Source organism: Mytilus californianus, unplaced genomic scaffold, assembly GCF_021869535.1.
Source record: "Mytilus californianus isolate M0D057914Y unplaced genomic scaffold, xbMytCali1.0.p SCAF_8, whole genome shotgun sequence".
NCBI lineage: Eukaryota > Metazoa > Mollusca > Bivalvia > Mytilida > Mytilidae > Mytilus > Mytilus californianus.
Genome location: NW_026262734.1, coordinates 57,847,424 through 57,869,106, shown reverse-complemented (window position 1 = coordinate 57,869,106; position 21,683 = coordinate 57,847,424). Strand labels below are relative to the sequence as shown.

Here is a 21,683-nt window from a genome sequence, read left to right as displayed (position 1 = left end):
TCTATGATTTCTCATGTGAACTGCAGCATGTGCACGTCCTGGGAAGTTTCTGGAAAAAGTCACATTCTTCGGATTGCAACGACTTAGTGCACGATTGAAAGCTTCACTTTTTTGTGTCGAGGTAAGAAACCGTACAATATTTAAACTATTGGTACCGAGTAAAATTCTTATACAGTTTTCAACTTTGACTTCATCATCACATGTCATTCTACATGTGCTACCGTTTGGAATAAAATTCTTTATCCAATGATTTGAAGGCAAACCAGCACACACATAGGAGTTAACCTTACAAGAGGATCCACAATAACCTTTTTAATTACTTCAGGCATGTGCTGCTTAACTTTATACAGTTCACCCTGATGCACAGTAAAGCTTTGATTTAATTCTGCAACACACCTTGCTTTAATATCAAGTGCAAATCTATTCTTGAGATTGGCCTTCTTTGCACCAGAAAAAAGATCCGGACTAAATGTGCACCTTGTAATAGCCCGTTTCATAGTTGCTGATAAATGTCGAACATCACGAAGTGCTTCAACATTGATACCGTGAACTTGTTTGACACCTTGATATGATTTACTATCACCATCAGTTGTTATATGGGAGATTTTCAAGTAATCACTGATCTCGGTTGCACAAGAACTACTGTATACTGCCTCATTACCAATGGAGGCATCTTCAGCTATATTTGCTGTGCACACACCTCCATGATTTGGACATATAATTTCAATACCCTTCCCTCTCAACCTAGTAGCAACACTACAGAGTTTATTACCCGTAAATAGTGACACAATTTGTTTGGTCGAAGTATTATTTTCCGACATTGTGCACACAACCTGAGTACCAGCTTGAAACGGTGTAGTGCCGCTATTTATGAAAGGGTTGTTATAGCGACAGTCCGATTCAACTCTTACAAGTTTTTCATTAGATAGACCACATAATTTATTTTCCTCAACCAAATTTCTCCTTATGTCTTGCATACTTGCTTTATTCAATTCCTCTACCTGTTTTGCAACTTTGTTTGCAGTCTTTTGCATGCCAGATGAGGAAGGTGGAACCATATTAGAAATCATAAGAATGTCTCTAAAGTTTTTATTTGAGATCGGGGAAGTTATCAGACCACACTGAATCTGAATATTCAGCTTTGCTGACTTTGGACCTCTTTTGTTTGTTTCAACAACATCATACAATCTGTAATATTTGCTAACAAAATCACATTTTTGGCATTTTAGCCTTTCACGCCAAACGCAACCCCACTGTTTTTCATTTTCTACATCAAATTTTAAGTCACCTTCACAATCTGAGTTATAAAGTATATGGTTTCTAATTTCAGAATTGAAAAGTGATTCTACATGTTTAGGAGTGTACAATTTATTGGGACAAGCATCAGAAGAGTTATTAGCAGCCTGAAGGTACTTGTCAACTACATCAAGATTCTGGGGCTTTGGCCGAAGGATGACCTGTTCGACAGGAGTTCCATCAACATTTTCAATTGTCAATATACCATTTGAACTTTGTCTTACTCTGCGGTCAAAGACACTTTGAGAATGCCGACAAAACTGATTTTTCTTAGATATTTTGATAAATTCAATTTTTTTACCTTTATTCCAAGGGACATAACCCTTTTTGAAACCATGAATTTTTGACAACTTACTTCTTTTGCGAGTCATTATTCCCCTTAAAACTGCTTGAACTGACTTCTTCTGCTTGTCAAACTATTACTCTCCAATAAAAACCATTAGAATATGTACAATATTTTATTTTTTAACAATTATAGCCTTAAATTAGACCCCTACCTCTGTTCTGATACATGGTTTAGAATTTATACCTGCTGAGGCAAATACATCCTGAGAGCTGATTATTAATTGGATTTAAAGTGACATATGGTAGTTTAATCTCAAGATAAATTATTCTTTCCATTTAACAACTTTTTATTTAAACAAAAATAGTTGATTGGCAATAAAATTGGCATAAGATCTGGAACTTTAACATTTTTTAACAAAAATTTCAAATTAAAATCAATTTAATTTAAATTTAAAAGATATATTTTTAGAATTTTATTGGCTAGTTTGATGAGGTAAGGCATACGGTGAGCTAATAATGAGAAAAAATTACACTTTAAACCTTTTTAGATATTCAATTTTGATGATCAATGTGTCTGGTGAACTACCCAATTTTAAAGACTTTTGTAATGAGAATCAGCAGAAATTGGGGACTTAGTTTTTTCAATTTTTTTCAGTAACCGTCTAATATAAACAAGTGAAATTTTAAAAACATACTCAGAAATGATTGTGGAACATGACTGATGCATTGAAATCCTGTTATTTGAGCAAAAGTGCTGTTATAGGTATAGAACCACTAATTCGGGCCCGGTCTGAAAGAACATACAAGAAAGTAGTACATATTTCAAACAAAATAGTTCCTACGCATAGCTGTAACTTTTAAAATTTGTAAAATATCTGGGTAATTTTGGTATCAAATGAAAGCTTAATGACTGTGGACCATTGTAGAACCTTTGTGGAATGATTATATCAAATAATAAAAAAGTTTTATGAAATTGAAACAGGAGGGCATTTATTGCCTGATTCTCAGATCTGCAGTACCTGTTTTTGTACTTCCGAACTTCCGGGAACCAGTGCGGTCTTATATGCAATTAAAGGTATGATGATTTTTCCAGCAAGGGTAACCAGAAAGTATTGTTTTGACATGGAATGAGTGTCACTTTATTTGAACTTAAAACGAAAGAGCTGTGAAAGCTTGAAATTAAGGAATTTAACATAGAAAGCAATGGGACCATTAATTAGTGGTTTTATTCCTTAAAAGTGGCGTTAAAACACCAAAAACCAATCAAATCGACTCAACAGTTATGCCATAACAACGGACATCGAAAAAGCTTTTATACACGTTGGACTACACGAAGACGACAGGGATGTCATCTGTTTTCTATGTCTAAGCAATCCATCAGATCCTGATAGCCATTTGATTGAATACAGATTTAATTAGGTACTATTTGGAGCAACTTGGTCACTTTTCATTCTAAATGCCACGTTTTGAAAACGTTGACAGCAAATCGACAATATAACAACGAAATTATTAGAAAGGGATTTGTATGTTGACAACATATTGTCTAGCTTAAACACAAGAGATGACGCCATTGTTCATTTCAAAGCAACTCGTACATTAATGAAAAAGCTGGATCTAATCTCAGAGAGTTGACTTCAGAAAACTTACTCGATACAGATGAAGAAACAGAGATTTTGGAAATGAAACAACGAGAAAATAGTAACCAAGCGTGAACTTTTAAACATTCCTCACGAATTTATTACCCTCTCGGACTGTTAAGTCCAGTAACAATTAGAAATAAATTACTGTTACTTTTCTTAAACAGTTTTACGCTTGACGAATGCAAGCTTGATAACGTCTCCTCACTCATTGGGACGTCGCTGATAACTTTTCCTCAGACATTGTGACGTAGCTGATAATGCATGTTCTTGTCTCAAAGCCGTGATATTAGAATTATGGAGAGCCTGATTAGTGTGACATAGGTGTAGGGAAGGACGAAAAAGCACTGTACATTGTTCTTGTTTTGATAATAATTGCGTTGATGAAGTACACAGTTACATATTACTTAGTATCTGCCTCACTAAAAATTTTAAATATGCGCTAATCATAATTACGGATATAGCATCCTATTTTGTAACACCTCAATTTTTACGGCAAAATAAGGCCCTAAGCACACATGTCTTTTGTTCCATTCGCGACTCTTTCACCATTGGTAGTCCAAAGATTACCTATCGAGACTGTAACTTTGTAGAACCTTCACATTTAATATACTGTTTAAGTTGTTTAAGTTTGTTTTTCTTAATGACATAATACAAATTCTTCATAAGTGCATTTATCCCCTTTCCCAAAAAAACTGACTTACTCTGAATTTTCACCCCATTCACACTGTTGTTTATGAGAAAAAATGAAAAGGGAGTTTTTATGAAATATAAATGATCTACGCAATTCTGCATGCGCTCATCTACAAAACCCTATGGTTTTACTTAATGTTATAACACAACAATTACATTGCAGATTTTTGAATGTAATAGTTGTTTTTGTTTGCATTATAAGCATTATTAGCTTAGAATATATTGAACAATATCTCTAAAGAAGAACATGAACTTGTTTCTTCATTTGAAGATCATATAAAAAAAATCTCCGGATCAAGTATATAGATGTTTCTTCTATTTTGTAAAGTGAAGTGGTGAGGCAAGATGTTGATAAATATAAATCATTGTGAAAGGAATATCAGACTAAGGTAAAGTATTTATGTATATAGCACTAGGTAATTTTGAAAGTTATAGTACCTGTTTTACATTCGGTTTCGTCCAGAGCTATTACTTCTGTAGTTGGACGATTTTCAATTGATGATCTATTTTTCATTTCTTCTAAAATTGTTTTTTCCATACTGTCGATCCGATGAAGTATCTTTGAGTCATTCTAAAAAATATACTCGATATTATGCGTAGCGTTTACGACTATGTGTGTCAATTCGCTTGGATATTGTCATATAACTCAAAAATTGAAACTCTGCTAACATCCATGATATACCAATGCAAACATTTGTCGACATAAAAAACATATATGAGTAGTGGAAAAAGGCTGATTCTGCGGCACTTTCATTTTCAAGGTAAAATCTAGATTTTTACCATGTAAACGGACCAGCATCCCAATAAGCCTAAGGGTAGAAAAAAAAATATGACTTTTTGTAAACGATTGAAGAGACACCTTAAAGGGGATGTAATCCTAAGGAAAGAAATAAAAATGGCTTTTACAAACAATTGTACAGACACCACAAAGGACCGTGTTGCTACAAGTGAGATGGATGAAATTGAAATAAATAATGAGTTGGCATCCAATAGTGTTGATATGAATATGGATCAGTTCAAAGATTTCTTTCTTGAGAATGAAGAACCCAAAACTTGTGGTGCTCCACTGAAAAGGAAGAAGGGGCAGTTTTGCAACAGTAAACCGGGGAAAGATGGGCTCTGTTGGAGACTCAGTAAAGAACCACGCCAGCAGGAGGATGAGGATACCCCAGTTGGAGGGAAGATCGTGGTGAAAGATACCATGAAGGAGCTTCGACAAACCGCGAAGAAGGAGGGTCTGAAAGGGTATAGCAGGCTCTCCAAGGGGAAATTGGTGAAGTTAATCGAGGACAAAACCGCCCATAAATGTACCCGCGAAGAGGGTTTTACCAAGAAGAAGCTGAGGACCATCGCCAAAAGACGTGGTTTCACCAAGTACTCCCGACTAGTGAGAGCTGACCTGGTCGAACTGGTGAAGAAGGTCATTGAAAATGCACCCGTCGAAGAGGAAATCAAAATTGTCGACCGACGCGATGCATTGAAAGGTGTATTTGGCACAGTCACCATTGAACCACTCAAGCAGCATGATTTGGAGACGTTTTTCCAGATAAGTCGCAACACCATCACAAACACAATCGAAGATGCCCTCGTCCAAAAGAAGGTACAGCTAGTGGTGAGATTGGAATTGGTCAGAACGAACCCAGCGATCGGAGATAGCACATACGCCACCCCATCCTTCAGATCATTTGTGGTAACAATAACCGAATCAACGGACCTAGATTTCGAGATTCCGGTCATGGTGGCGAAGATCAAGGAGAGTATGGCAAACTATATGCGTGAGGGTAGTGGGTGGGTATTTGATCACATCGAGCATCTTGAAATCCACCTGAACAAATTTAAACCACTTGCCGGCAGCTCCTACATACCACTCCTATCGGAGCTTGCCAGGAGGAAAGCAATCATCAATGAGCAAAACAAGGATGATCAATGCTTTCGCTGGGCTATTCTCTCAGCCCTACATCACGAAGAAGTGGACAAAAATTGCACCAAGCGGGTAGGTCAGTACAAGAAGTGGGAAAACGAGCTCAAGTTCGACGGCATTGAGTTACCGGTCTCCCTCAAGGCGATCGACAAATTCGAGACCCGGAATGCGAACCTCAACATCAACGTCTTCGGCTTTGATGCCGTGAAGAAAGGCGAAGATGAAGAGGAGGATCTCAAACTATATCCCCTGAGAATATCGAAGAACACCGGCGCGCAACATGTAGACCTCCTGTTCCTGACCGACACTAACAAACAGCACTACTGCTGGATCAAGAGCATATCACGACTCTTGAGCTCGCAAGTTACAGAGCATGGTCATGAGCTTTTCTTTTGCCGCAGGTGTCTGTGCAACTTTTCCAGACAAGACATCTTGGACGATCATATGGAATACTGCGGTCAGAAGAAGGCGGTCAGAATTGAGATGCCGGAAGCAGGAACCCCCGTCAGCTTCCAAAATCACAAACGTCAGATGAGGGTTCCATTCATCATCTACGCAGACTTTGAGTGCTTTACGGAAAAGATGGACACCTGTCAGCCCAATTTATCGAGAGCCTACACGAAGGCGTATCAGCTACACCAGCCATCAGGGTTCTGCTACCGTGTGAAATACGTCCACGGCGACTACACAGATTTAGTCGTCTACTGTGGGGAGGATGCGGCCAAGCACTTCGTCGAATGTATGGAGAAGGAAGTTTCGGGAAATCGGTAAAATCTATGGTAAAGAGCGTACGATGGTGATGACCGACAACGACAAGGAGAGTTTTACAGCGAGCACACACTGTCACATTTGCGACGAGGCATTGGATATGGACAAGGTTTGCGACCACGATCACCTCACGGGTAAGTATCGTGGTGCAGCACACAGAAAGTGCAACCTAGCATTCAAACTTCCCATCTTTGTTCCCATCGTGTTTCATAATCTCAGCAAATATGACGCGCATCTGTTCGTGAAGGAATTACGATTCGGGGAAGGGAAGCTCAACTGCATCCCAAGCACAGACGAAACCTACATCAGCTTCTCAAAGAAGGTGGATAAGACCCTGGAGATGAGGTTCATCGACTCATGCAGGTTTATGCCCAACTCCCTTGAAACCTTGGCGGGAAATCTTACGACGGACAAGTTCAAGGCAACACAGAAATGCTTCGGCGAACGCTCAGAACTGATGATCAGGAAGGGAGTGTACCCCTACGATTACATGGATGGACCTACCAAGCTAGAGGAAACACAACTTCCACCCAAGGAGTTTTTCAGCAAACTCAACGGCACAGATATCAGTGACGATGACTATGAGCACGCCCAGCAGGTGTTCAAGGAATTTGGCTGTCAGACGATGCGGGACTATCACAATCTCTACCTGGAAAGTGATGTAGCCATACTGGAGGATGTCTTCGAGAATTTTAGGGATATCTGTATGGTAAACTACAAGCTTGATCCCGCACACTACTTCACAGCCCCGGACTCGCTTACGACGCGGCGCTAAAATTCACCAGGGTCCGTTTGGAACTCCTCTCAGACCCAGACATGCTGATGATGTTTGAGAATGCGACTAGGGGAGGCGTGGCTATGGTCTCCCATCGATATGGAAAGGCCAACAATTCCATACATGACCAACTACGATGCGGCGCAACCCATCAAGTACCTGGCCTACCTGGACGCCAACAACCTGTACGGCTGGGCCATGGCAGAACCCTTACCCACGGGAGATTTTGAATGGATGAAGCCGGAGGAGATCGACCAAATCCTAGACTACCCAGACGATCACGGGCATGGGGCTATGGTGGAATGTGACCTAGAGTATCATCAAGAGCTCCACGATGATCACAACAACTACCCTCTGGCGCCTGAAAATGTGGAGATCGAGAAGGTGCACAAACTGACACCTCATCTGAACAAGCGCGTCAAGTACACCCTCCACCATCGAAACCTCAAGATGTACATGGCGCGGGGGATGAAGCTCACCAAGGTCCATCGCACCATTGGATTCAGACAATCAGCGTGGCTCAAACCGTACATCGACAAAAACACCGGACTCAGGGCTGTGGCCAAGAACGACGCCGAAAAGGATTTCTTCAGCTGATGAATAACTCAATGTTTTTCAAAACCATGGAGAACATCCGCAAGAGGATCGATGTCCGACTGGTCACCACTGAGAAACAAGCACTGAAGCTTGTAGCCAAACCCAATTTCGATCGAAGGGTTGTGTTTCACGAGAAACTGGTAGCCGTCCACATGAAGAGGACCAAACTCAAGTTCGACAAACCCATCTTCTTGGGGGCGTGCATCCTGGACATCTCAAAGATCCTTATGTACGACTTCCACTACAATTTCATGCGGAAGACGTACGGTGACAACGCGCGCCTACTTTTTACAGACACTGACAGTTTAGCCTATGAGTACACAACAGCTGATTTTTACAAGGACATCACCCCCACATCCGGTCACCCCTAGGGAATTCCAGTAGATGTGAACAAGAAGGTGATTGGTATGTTCAAAGACGAGTGTGGTGGTAAGAGTATGACTGAATTGTTGGGGCTCCGACCCAAGTTATACTCTTACAACATGGATAATGGTGGCACCATCAAGAGAGCAAAGGGGGTCAAGAGGAATGTGATTGAACGCAACATCACATTCGATGAGTATAAGAGATGTCTAGACACCCAGCAAGAGATTCACAAGTCAATGAATATCATCCACAGTCACCACCATCAGATCTACACCCAGGAAATTAACAAAGTCGCTCCCTCAGCCAAAGATACCAAGCGACACATTCTCCCCGACGGAATAAGCACCCTTGATCACGGACATTATAAAATCGAGGAGCAACACTGCCTGCTATAAATAAAGTATGGGTAAAACTCAGAAAAGAATGAAATACCTCGAAGTGCACAATTAAGTTCTTCCCCACAAGCCTCTGTCGAATAAGGAATTGGAGAGAGCCGTCACAGCCCTAAGAATCCCAAGTTGCAGAGGGGTGTTTATGCGAGATACCCTACCACCCAGCCCGCGCCGCATCGAATGTGGAATCTTGAATCACGATAGCTGGGAGGGTCCTGGAACGCATTGGACTTTCTGGTATAAACGTGGACCGGTAAAGTATTACTTCGACTCTTATGGATTACCACCACCTGCAGAGATGGTGAACTACTTACAGCCTGAAATTCGTTATAGCACAGATGAGTTACAGCAGCGAGGCTCGGTGGTGTGTGGTTACTTTTGCCTATTTGTGTTGAAAGTGTTGGCGACTGGAAAATCGCTGGAAGATACAATTTTCTCACTCTATAAATAAATGGATAAGTTTAGATCTCATGCAAGAAAGCGCGCATCCCTTTGGTGAATGCTGCAGGATTTGGATATGAATATATAGATGGGCGGCTGCGTACCCAAAACTTGGGAGACGGTAAACACCTCTTCAGTCCACCGGGTGTGTAACCCTTCTCAAATGTGCCTTTCTTCTTAGTGATTCGAACCTTATCACCTATACGAAACCGTGCCTGCTGTATGGGAGGGAGGTCTCCATACAAATTCCAATACACCTTGTTTTCATGTTCCTTGAGGCTTTCAAGCACAGGAGTCATTTTAATGGAACTATGTTTGGCGGTGTTGTACTGGTGAACAAGATCATCCAAAACATTGATGTTGGTGCGTGTAGAGTTGGCCGAGAAATATTTGAACATCTTCTCTTTCATGGTGCGATTCCAGCGCTCGACAACACTCGACGTCTCCTCATTCTCAGTAGAGTAGAGCTCAATAGCATGCTTTTGGAGCAGCTGCTTTACATCCTTGTTGTAGAACTCGGTACCTTTGTCTGTCCACAATTTATCGGGAACGCGCTCTTTGAACACTGTTTGGAAGGCATCCCGCACCGTCACACCTTTCTTGTTTTTGAAGGGTATTAACCAACCGTATTTGGAGAACACATCAATAATGCTCAGAATGAATTTGAATCCTTTGTTATCACGAGAGAAGGCACTCATATCATCAAGGTCGGCCGCCCAGGTTTCATCCACACCACCCACTTTCACAAGGCGTAACTGAAACTTGCGTCGAACGGGTTTGTGCAACTCCTCAGCTAACTCATCGGTCCAGCGAACTTTTTTTTAACACCCAGCCCGAATCTTGCTTTGGTACCGATGATGGGTCTGACGATGCTACGATCCATTCTTTCTCGCAGGTTGGGATTGGAAATAGTATCGAGTGAAGCTAGCATCGCTTTGTCACAGGTTTAGTTTCGTGAAGCGGTATTCCTATGCTGAGCATAGCAGAGATCGTGGTGATATGCAGCCTGATCGACTCGATTGATGGGTTTGGACAAGGACTTCGGTGTACTATCGGGGAGGAGTCGCTTGCTAAGCTTAGTTCCCGGTCCGGTGAAATTATGCCCTGGCAAAAGCATTTCTACAGGCAACCGGTTTATCATTTTGTTCATGAACCCGGAACCTGTGGTAGCGATAACTTGGGACTTTTTGGCACCGCAAACCTTACAGTAACCAACTTTTCTCCGACGTCCGTTGCTGGTCACTGTCTCACCTAGATTCACAGTGTCCGTCTTCCTTCGACATTTCACACAAAACATTGCTTTCTTTAAGAAAATGGACGTTGAAAACCTTTCTTACAGCGATAATACCCCCAAGAGAGGCAACCACTATCTCCTACCACAGCGATCGATCCGAGGGTTGATCATTGGAAAATCGGATTGTGGTAAAACGATCCTGCTCAACAATCTTCTTGGAAAATCGCTTCACCAAACCCATCTACCAGCTCCTGCAGCGAGCCCTGGGAAAAGGAATCTCGAAGGAAGATATTCGAAACCTGTTGCAGTGTAAATCACCCTATTCGTTGACCGATGTGGTTGATCTCTTACCACCACCCCGACGCCCCAATGGAATCGATACCTTTTTCTTCGAGCAAGGGAGCGATGTGCCAGATCCTCGAGAGTTGGACCCCGCCCGCAAAAACCTTATGGTGTTTGATGATTTGATGCTGAGCAAGCAAAATACGTGTGAAGACTACTATGTTCGTGGTCGTCACAATAATGTTGACTATTTCTACCTGTGCCAAAACAACTTCAAACTGCCCCGACAATCGATCCGAGAAAATGCAAATTTTATCTGTCTCTTTCAGCAAGATGCTAAGAATCTCGACCATATCCGGCGCGATCACTGTAACGATCTTACGAAGGAACAATTTGACACTCTGTGTAACCATTGCTGGTCCCAACCTTATGGATTCATAACCATCGATATCACGTCGGCAGGGAAATACCGATGCAAATTAGATGAGTTCTATGAGGTATAAGATAAAGAATGGATCAGTTCGAAGATTTTTTCCTGGAACTGGAGTATGAAGAGAGAGGAACCCCAGCCCTGCAAGTTTGAGTGGCCCTGTAATTTAAGTTCGAGTGGGACCCAGTCGATATGAAGAGTATGTGTTGGAAGTGTGGTCGCGTGATCACCCACCCGATCTATAGCGGTGGAGTTGATTTCGACGCATGGAACTCTGCCCGCCAGTATGGTAAGGTGGAGCGATTTTCTCAACACCAATGCCCTGCCAAGACGATACGAGGCCACCAGTGCACACACCCATGCCGCCTTGGTAAAGACCTATGCCGCAAATACTTCAATCTTGCAAAGAAAAAGGGGGCCGCAGCGGATACGGACGGTACCTCTACCGATTGGGAAAGGCGTCTGAACCTTCCCCAAGGCACTTAGGAACGATTCACCTAACGCTATGGGGCGTTCACACCAACGCTATGGGGCGTTCACACCAACGCTTAAGGACGTACACATCAACATTTAGGGGCGTTCAACAGCGTTCGATCTCAAAAATAAATGACGTTTATCAAGATTACCGAACCTAAACAGCGTGAGGCGCTTGTCAGGGAGTTGCAAGACACCAAGCTGAAGATTCAAGCCAGTTATATGCAGCATCGTCTAGACAAGATTGGACTCAGCCGAGACCTTTCCAAGGTGTTCAAGCCTGTGGTTGAGGCTCAGCGAGAGGCAGCTTCACAGATCACCGAAACGATTGCAGACCTTCCTGCAGCAGTGCCAGCCCTCCCTCCTCCACCGCCTTAGTTTGCCGATCCATTACCTATCAAACCGGCTCCAGTTCCTACCTATGGGCCTCAAGCGGGGAAGTATCTTCACATGATGACAACGAATGATGCCAAACATGTTTTTGGGCTAAGATCTGAAAACGGTAAATTTTACATTGGGAATGCACCCGTTACCATTGAAGGAGATGCCATTTTTGTAGATGGGGAGCGATACAAAGGACCGCTTGGATTGTGGGAACTCATGATCAAGAAACGTCCTGAAACATACGAGCCAGAGGCACCTATGAAGACATCCTGAAAATGTCAACTGCAATGTATAAAAATTATGATCCAGCGTCTGGGCCCAAATCAAGTAGGAGCTACAAATGGAAGGGCATCGTGTCGCATATATATAAGAAAAATAAACATGGTAGTGGGCTACAAACCGTGTTTCTTCCTTCCAACTTCAAGCAGCTTCTCGATCGCCTGGAACTGTGTGCCGCAGCATACCGAGCAGGAAATAATGGTGTGCGCAACGAAATTTTGTCGATTATCAATGCTATGAAAAAGGGTAGACATTTCAGCATCGAGGAATATAACACGCTTCATCGTAGCATCCTATAAATAAATGTTGCAAATCAAGAAAGGTCACGCTCGAAAGTACGCCTACGGTGTTAGAGGACTGTTTGACGCAATGGCCAGTTTGGCTGGGCGCATGTTTACTTTCTCTGCGACAAAACCCTAGGAAGTAAGGCCGTGAGTGCTGCCACCAATGCAACCTTAAAAGGTGTTGAAAAAGGGGCCTCCAAATGATTACAACATGTTACAACAAAAAAGTGTACGGGTTCAGGCACGAACTCTCACTCGTTCGCGATTCAAATGCCAATGCCATTCTGAGAGCAGCTGCCCGGCAAAGATCGTCCTGAGTAAACTATCGTGGTTCGTCCCTCACGTCACCCCCTCAGACGAAAATAAGATGCAACTATACAAAACCATCCAGAGTAAATCTAAGATCCACTGTGGATTTCGCATGAGACAGTGCGATTCCATAACCGTTCCCCAAGCCTCACAGTTTAACTGGCGCCTAGCTGCCAAGAGTGGTCGCGAAAATTCTAGATATATCATCGTCGCCGTCCAAACCGACAAAAGTGATGATCAAACTCAGAATGCAGCCGTGTTTGATCACTGTCGATTGCGAAATATCCATGTCACCCTCAACGCTGAACGTTATCCAGCAGTCGACTATAATGCAGCTTTTAACGAAAATAAAATCGCCAGAGTGTTCAAAGAGGTCTCCGACTTCAGAAAGAAATTCTACAACATGGAAAGTATTCTCAGTAATGGTGGTATTAATCCCTCGGATTTCATCGACTTGTACCCCTTGTTTGTATTCAATGTGAGTCATCAGTCTGAACGTCTCAAAGAATCTACGGTAGACATTCAGATCCGGGCCGAATTCGTCAGCCATGTTCCAGCCAACACCGAAGCGTTTGCACTTGTCATTTCTGACAGATTCCTGCAGTTTGAATCCGATGGTCAGAAGATGAACGCCGTGTAATAAAAGTAAAAATGGATAAAATTCACCTACAATTCCTCTTTGCCAGTCGCCCCGCCGAAGTCTATGCGATTGTGGTGAAGGCTGGTAAACAACTCAAGGAGCACTATGACGGTATCAAAAAGTGGAAGCAAAAGTATGTGACAATGGTCTACCATAAATAAATGGATAACACATTGTTGCAGCAAATTGCTAATAACACCGACCCCAAGCATGGGTTTTCCTTCATCGTCTCTGGAAACGATAGCCGAATCCTTACCCGGTTCAACCCCCCACTGCAACTCAAGGAATCCAAGACCTACGAGATGGCATTGGTGAACCTGGAAACCTATAACTCCATCCCCAACATTCATACAGGTAACAATTCCTTCTACTACTCCACCGACAATGGTGCCAACTGGTTTCTCATCGCACTGAGCACAGGTTCCTATGACATCGAAGACATCAACGATGAGATCCAGCGGCAGCTACGGCTCAACAAACACAAAAAGAAGATCATCATTGATGCCACCCGGGCGACCCTAAGAGCAACGCTGACCCTCGCCAGACACTATCAAGTAGACTTCAACGTTGTCAATAGCATCAACACCGTCTTGGGATTCGAGCGGCAGATTTACACGTTCGATATGATCACAGACGGCTATACAGTAGGTGAACACATTGTAAATATCATCAGTATCAATAGCATTCTGGTGAATAGTGATATCATCCATAGAAGTTATGTGAATGGTACACAGCAGTCTGCCATCTACAGCTTCTTTCCCGCAGACGGTCCTGGTATGAAGATCATTCAAACCCCCAAGAATCTAGTATACTTGCCGGTGACTTTGAGAACCATCAATCGCATGCAAACGTATCTCACCGATCAAGTTGGTAGGCCCATCGATTTCAGGGGTGAAAATCTCACCATCCGCTTTCATCTTCGTGAGGTATAAATAATGACTTATCACGAACATGGTTTGAACTTAACAAAAGGTCAAGCTGATAAACTACAACGGGCTGCCAAGAAAGGTTGTCCGGTCTCCATTCGTTTGTCCAATGCAAACCTGTAAGGCGAACACAAGATGTGGCTCACCTCTCGGCAGGTTCAAAACATTACTAAGCTCCTTCAGAAAGGTACTGGTGGTATGAATCTGGAGCTGAGTGTCACCCAAATGAAGGAAAACATACAAAAAGTAGGTGGATTCCTACTCATGTTGGCAGGGCTGGCAATGAGGGCACTTCCCATGATAGCTAATACCTTTCTACCTGCCTTGGGTGTTGGAGCCTTGAGCGGTCTGGGTGGTGTAGCCGTCAACAAGGCCTTAGGGCCTGGATTGTACCTAACACGTGGTGGGTGTGTTTTTACCGTGAAACCTAGTGGCAACGGTCTCTACCTCAAATCCTCAAACGCCCGGATAACCTATGGTGATGGACTCTACTTGAAGCGTGGTCAGCAATTCCATGACGGAGCCGGTCTGATCTTAGGTGCTAACAGCCCTTCAAAAACATTCCCCTCCTCGGTATGCTCCTATAAATAAATGCATGATTTAGATTCTGGATACCGGCAGACCAGAGTCGAATGTATGGAAGACCAACTCAACGTGGATATTCATAAGTATCAACGTACCTTGAAGATCTACAAACGACTCGACAAAGTAGTGTCTATAGCACAGGGTGTGTGTTCCGTAGCCAGTTTGATTTTGACCAGCTGCACCATGGGTTCAGCTTTGACCGGTATAGGTATTATAGCCTCCCTTCCCCTAGGGTCCCTTGCTTGCTTGAGTGCCACTGGCGTGATGGTACTCACACTTATCTCAAGGCGTATCATGAAAAAGAAGAAAAAACACCGCGACACCTTGCAATTGGCAATGTCCACAAAATTCTTGGTTAAACAATGTATTAGTACTGCTTTGGCTGATGATGAACAAATTGATGAAGCTGAGTTTGGGAATATCACAACCTGCCTCAACTACTATGATGAGAAAGATCAGCTGCAACAACCTTCCACCACTTTTAGTGAGGAACTTAATGCGCATGCGCCGTAAAAACGTCACACACCATTCTGTTTTCGCTTCACTTCACACACCGTTTCAAGCATAAAAAAAACCTTTCCAATCCGACAGAAATGTCGAATTGGAAAAATTTTTGTACCCCACCCACCCAATTTTTTTTTTATTTATTCTATTTATTTAATTTTTTGACTTAATTTCTCACAAGGTTGCAAGAGAAGTACTACTGCTTGGTCTTTTTGCTGACTTCTAAGCCTGTACTTCTCACGAAGGCTCCTTCCAAGGGTTCCTTCTCCCTGTTCAGTATACTGCAGGCCCACACCCTATTCGTTTCTCCTTCTCAATTTTTCAAGGTGAGGATCTTACTCCTCCCAAACTTCCCATCTACTTCTTCCACTTCCAGGATTTAATAAATCACTCCGATTTGGTGTTCCTTCCATTTCAGGGTTTCCAAGCTCTGGTCCTTTGCCTTTTCCTCGAAAACATTATCATTAATAAAATCGTTGTCTACGATTTTTGGACTTCTGAGTTCCTCCATCTTTTGTACGAAAGCCATATTTTGTTTCTACTCTTAGGATTACATCCCCTTTAAGGTGTCTCTACAATTGTTTACAAAAAGCCATATTCTTGTTTCTACCCTTAGACTAATTGGGATGCTGGTCCCTTCACATTGTAAAAATCTAGAGTTGGATTTATGCTAGATTTTACCTTGAAAATGAAAGTGCCGCAGAATCGGCCTTTTCCCACTACTTATATGGCTAAGGCAGTTGTTGTGGTGTTGTGGAAGCGAGTTCGCCTTTATTGTGTGTGATGGTTCATTTGAACCACGATCGGGTCAAATCAAAGACTAAAGACTTGTTGTTGAAATTTCAACTGAATTATAAATTTTTTATAAAGGTTTATAAATACCTTAAATTTAAACACGTGTATTAAATATCTGATTCAAAGGATTGAAAATGGAATTTTTATAAAAAAAATGTTATGCCGGATTTCTATTAAACTTTATCTTTCTTCAGTGCACTGGTCATAAGATTAAACAACATATAATTTATCTACAATAAAATTGGCTGTTATTTTTGTAGATTATTTAGTTAAACGTCATGTTTAATCACTAATTGTAATGCTAGATATCTTATAGCTTTAATATCATTGTATAAAAGTAATTGATAAGTTGAAAAAAGGGAAGATAGTCATTAAAAAAAGATAAGAATAGTTATACAACTGTAAAAATTTAAAGATAAATATCTTTTCATTAATGTCTGTTTTGATTATAATTGAAGTAAACAGTTATACATAATCTTTCTCAATGAAAATTGTAAATACGGGATAATCTTAGTTCCAGATAATTTATCTGATGTTGTAACACCTGAATATTCTGGCCAGAATAGGGCCCTATGCGCACATGTCCTTTGTTCCATTTGCCACTCTTTTTTCCAGTTGTTGTTCAAACTTTAACCACCAAAACCTGTCACTTCTTACTGATGTAAAACATTACCATGTGTGACAAATAACTGTAAATGAAGGGACAAATACTACCTTAATCATGTTTTGACTATACCGACACACCTTATGGTGACTTATATCACACACAAGCAAGTCAACTGTGCATCGAAAGTTACTATTGCAATACTGACAGATAATGGACTTTGGGTTTTTCATCTACAATTAGGGTTATGTGTTTGACGTAAAAAAATAACACCATGAATTAAAATTGATAAGTATGATATGTACAAATTCGAATAAGCAAGTAATCTATTCAGATTTATCTCAATTTGAAAACTGTTTTCTTTAACACTTTTCCCATTGGATAAACAGGGTTTTTTTTTTTTTTTTTTTTTTACAAATTTCCTCTTTCTAGATTTTTTTCCAGTCAACAATGCAACATATTTGGACAGGTTTTACAGCCAACAATAAATTATCGTTTATTTTTATATTCTCACGTCATCGTTCTATGACGTCGGGTAGCTCATTCATAAAAAAGCATATGACGTCATGTTAGAATTAAGAAATAATTCATGGGGGCTTGAATATATCGTGATTTTACCACGGGTTGGCTCTTTATGACAAATATTTTTCACTGAGCGATAGCGAGGGGTAAAATATCGGCATAAAGGGACAACCCGTGGTAAAATCACGATATATTCAAGCCCCCATGAATTATTTCTTAATTCTAACATGACGTTCTTCATACGCTTTGAGTACACATCCGTGGTAAGATATGAATATATTGTTTGGGCTGTTCCGTTCGTAATCCCGCGTCATATGCTTTTTTATGAATGAGCTTCCCGACGTCATAAAGGGACAACCCGTGGTAAAATCACGATATATTCAAGCCCCCATGAATTATTTCGATTCTAATAGGACAAATACGGCAATTGTTTTGGATCGAAGCGCTCTAGATGAAGGCATTATTTGCCGTTCCCATAGATAAACGCACTATTAAATTAAAGTAAAAGACCGGAACAAACTGAATAAATGACATGCTTAAACTATTTACAATAACATATTTAGATAGATTTGGATGAATCTAAATGATAATTGTACTTATATGTCTTACATTTTAGCATCGTTTGTTTACGTTTCCTTGTTGTGCTTATTTTCGGTTTCACAAGCGTGTATTTTCCCGTAAAATGCTTATATTCTTACGTCAGCGTTCTATGACGTCGGATAGCCCATTTTTAAAAAAGCATATTACGCGGGAGTACGATAGGAACAGCCCAAACAATATATTCATATTTTACCGCGGGTGTGTACTCAAAGCGTTTGAAGAACGTCATGTTAGAACTAAGAATATTTTCAATATGTAATTGAATTCTGAAGACATAAGTTAAAACAGTATTTCACCAGATTTCGTTAGTTTCAGTCCCTATATCAACGGACTATTGCAAAAGAAAGTTTACTACTATATTAATTTTTCAAGAACTCACCTCATTTTGGTCACGTAGCCATTGAATAATTTCTTTCAATGCATCAGTGTACTCAACTGGTGATAATGTCCTTGCCCTCAGTAGCCTTATTTGGTCAAGTATTTCTTTTGAATAATTCTCACCGATGCACAAAGCCAAATGTTCACTTGCATCCGAAACTTCGCACCACGAGTCACGAAATATTGTCCCATCAATGTCATTTTTGTGAGAATAATGGGCAGTTTCATTTCTTATTTCTCGTATGACTGTTACAGATTTTTCTTGTTGCTGATCCAACGTACAACAATTTTTTAAAAGAGTTCCAATCAATGTCAGATCAATATCATCCAGCTGAATATTCGGATTAGCTTTAAACGTACAATGGCAATGTGTAGCACCGTTTGGACAGTTTTGTCCATTGTCAATAAAAAGCTTTTCAAACTGCTTTTTATAAATTATATTTTTCCTATTGATATTGACACATGTACAACAACCATTTTTTTTAAAACCCTGTAGATGGTAGATCAAGGTTTTATTTTTCTCGAGGAATGTCTTAAAGTTGTCAGGTTGATATTTACTTTCAATGAATTTTCTAACAACATTCACCGCAACTTCAGTAATTAGGAGGAAGCGCCGAAGAAAATTCGGAAACATATTTAATCTGAAAATAATAATATGAAGAAAATGTTAAGCTCAAACACAACTAAAAGGTGTAAAAACAAATTTAATTTAAAAAACGAGCTTATAATTTTATATGCCAAAGGCTCATTTTGTCTATAAAATACTCCAGTGGGTAGTAAGCACTGAGTTTCGATAATTAAACATCTTTTTGAGAGTAAAGTAGAAGACGTAATCAAATACTAGTAAAATAATGAATTAGTGTGAAACCTCGTCATGTCAAACTGATAGACCATTTAGACTGTTTGCTGTCGGTCAAATTTATCTCTTATTAACCTACTTGAATCATGGTTCCAAAAAATTAGAAAGAGCCGTACGTTTTGATAGTGAAATAGATACATGGATGAAAATGTGTCATAACAAAGGATATAGGTTTCTTAATGTTATTTCTTATGATTTATATGTATATATGGTAAAATAAAATGATTTATTACAGAACATTTGTGAGGTTTGCTCTTACTAAGCTACTTCTGTCTAGCATGGCCATAGAATGACATTATATTCAATAATTTCTCTTGCACCCTGTTAACTATTAAATTCTAGTAAATCAATTTTGAAACATTTTGGCCTGAATAGCTCTCAAAAGACTGAAAAATAAATTATTAAGTTTTGTTCAGTATTTCAGTTAAATTTCACAATATCCAGGGCAAATAAATTAGTACTGTTTTGACATTTCTCTTGCAGTCAGTAAAGATCTGTTTAGCCTATATTCAGCCTGTCGAGAATCTGTTATTTGCCTACACAAAGCAATAACATACTAAGTTGTCTGAAAAGAGAATGAACAGTTCTTGATTGACTATAAATAAATGCATGAACAGTACTGCATTAAAAAGTAAAATCACAAAAATACTAAACTCCGAGGAAAATTCAAAACGGAAAGTCCCTAATCAAATGGCAAAATCAAAAGCTCAAACAATTTCAAACGAATAGATAACAACTGTCATTTTCCTGACTTGGTAAATGCAGTTTCTTATGTAGAAAATGGTGGATTGAACCTGGTTTTATAGCTAGCTACACCTCTCACTTGTATGACAGTCGCATCAAATTCCATTATATTGACAACGATGCGTGAACAAAACAAACAGACATAATAGGTAAAAATGTCAAAAATAGGGGTACAGCAGTCACCATTGTGTTATAATCTTAATCACTATAAAAACAAACAAATATGTAACAAAGAAGCACAAAAAGGCATATATCAAATTTAACAACCTCATTTATCATGTTCATTGCTTTTTTATTATACGATTTATCTATGTTAAATCCATTAATTAACATTAACAGCAAGACACCATCGTTGTAAGTTTCAAACGTTTTGAATGATGTTAAGATCAAAACTTATTTATAAGTGGAACCGCCTTGTTAATACATACGATGAGTGATATTGGTTAAAATACAAAACTACCTGTATGAATAAGTGAGTTCTTTTGAGCGTAAGACAACACAGAACACTATATAAATAACATATGGCTGAGAGGGCGATAGAGCAGATTGTTACCCCGAGAAAGCATTGTTAACCGCGGCGAAGCTTGAAACGGATAATGTTTATATATAAAGGTTTTCAAAGATCTAATAAGTTTTAAAATATCGTCTTCACTTACGACGTACATAAACATTACCGTGAAAACCAGGATGTGATAATCCGTTTGCGATATTTCTCCAATCCAATCTAAGTTTCAATGAAAAAAACTTATGAAGCAATTTATTGTATGGTATATCCCTGTTGAGATAATCTTCCAGTTATACACAAGTTACAAAGTAAAATATACATACCTGACAAATGATAAAAAAAGCCGCCTAAGAAATCTAATAAGAAACGCCAAACCGTCCCTTTTGTTAATTAAGAGTTGCACGTGTGCGTTGAAAGGACAATTATCACTGTTCATTTTAGAAAATTCTTTATTTCAATTTTTTTCCAGGACCACTCACAGGATTAACAAAATAAAAAATGTAATATTTTAAACAAATCTACCATGAATTAGTATGTAGTTCCAAGTTTTCAGAACAAACAAGTTTTATAATTGTAAGTGAGTTTTTTCTTATTAGACCATTATATTTGCCGGCTGACACAATTTAAAACGCAATTTCATTTTAATTCATTCATCACTTTGCAATTTTAAAATACATCGCAAGATCAACACTTAAGTCAGAGATAATCAATACGTCCAGGTTGACATTATAGAACGTTAACACATTTAACCACAACACGCTAGCTTTTAGTAACATAAAATTTATATAATCTTATATATTGGATCTGCTTAACAGGGACTTCCCTTCGGCCTTTATTATACAAAACATAATCACCACATTATTGTGATATATTCTTAAAGGGATAACCCCCGCAAACAAAGGTAACCAAACCAAAACACAAACAAAACCAAACAAAATCAAGAAACATCAGGCTGACCAAAAATGAAAACAATACGAGTCCTCAACTTTATTTAGTACGAGAGGGAGGAAGCTGCACAAAATGCATAACTTTTAAAATTGTGCAACAGAGATTAAAAATTTTGACATAATTTTCCATGGCTTTTTCGACCAATAAGGAAATATTTATGACAAACATGACAACTCGTTCGTTATGCCCGTGTGTGTAGTGATGTCATAGATTTTAACGAACGTAA

The 21,683-nt window shown here is 39.9% G+C and overlaps 1 protein-coding gene across 1 annotated transcript in view; it reads right to left on the bottom strand.

Annotated features, from left to right (window-relative positions):
• LOC127712675 (uncharacterized) overlaps window positions 1-21,683 on the bottom strand; it is a 137,541-nt gene that overhangs the window by 100,201 nt on the left and 15,657 nt on the right. Inside the window, exons 2-3 of the mRNA XM_052219265.1 lie at window positions 18,403-19,042; window positions 4,350-4,482 (exon numbers count right to left, since the gene is read on the bottom strand). Coding sequence (XP_052075225.1) covers window positions 4,350-4,482; window positions 18,403-19,035 — 766 coding nt within the window. The 5' untranslated portion in view covers window positions 19,036-19,042. The remainder of the gene's footprint in view (window positions 1-4,349; window positions 4,483-18,402; window positions 19,043-21,683) is intronic.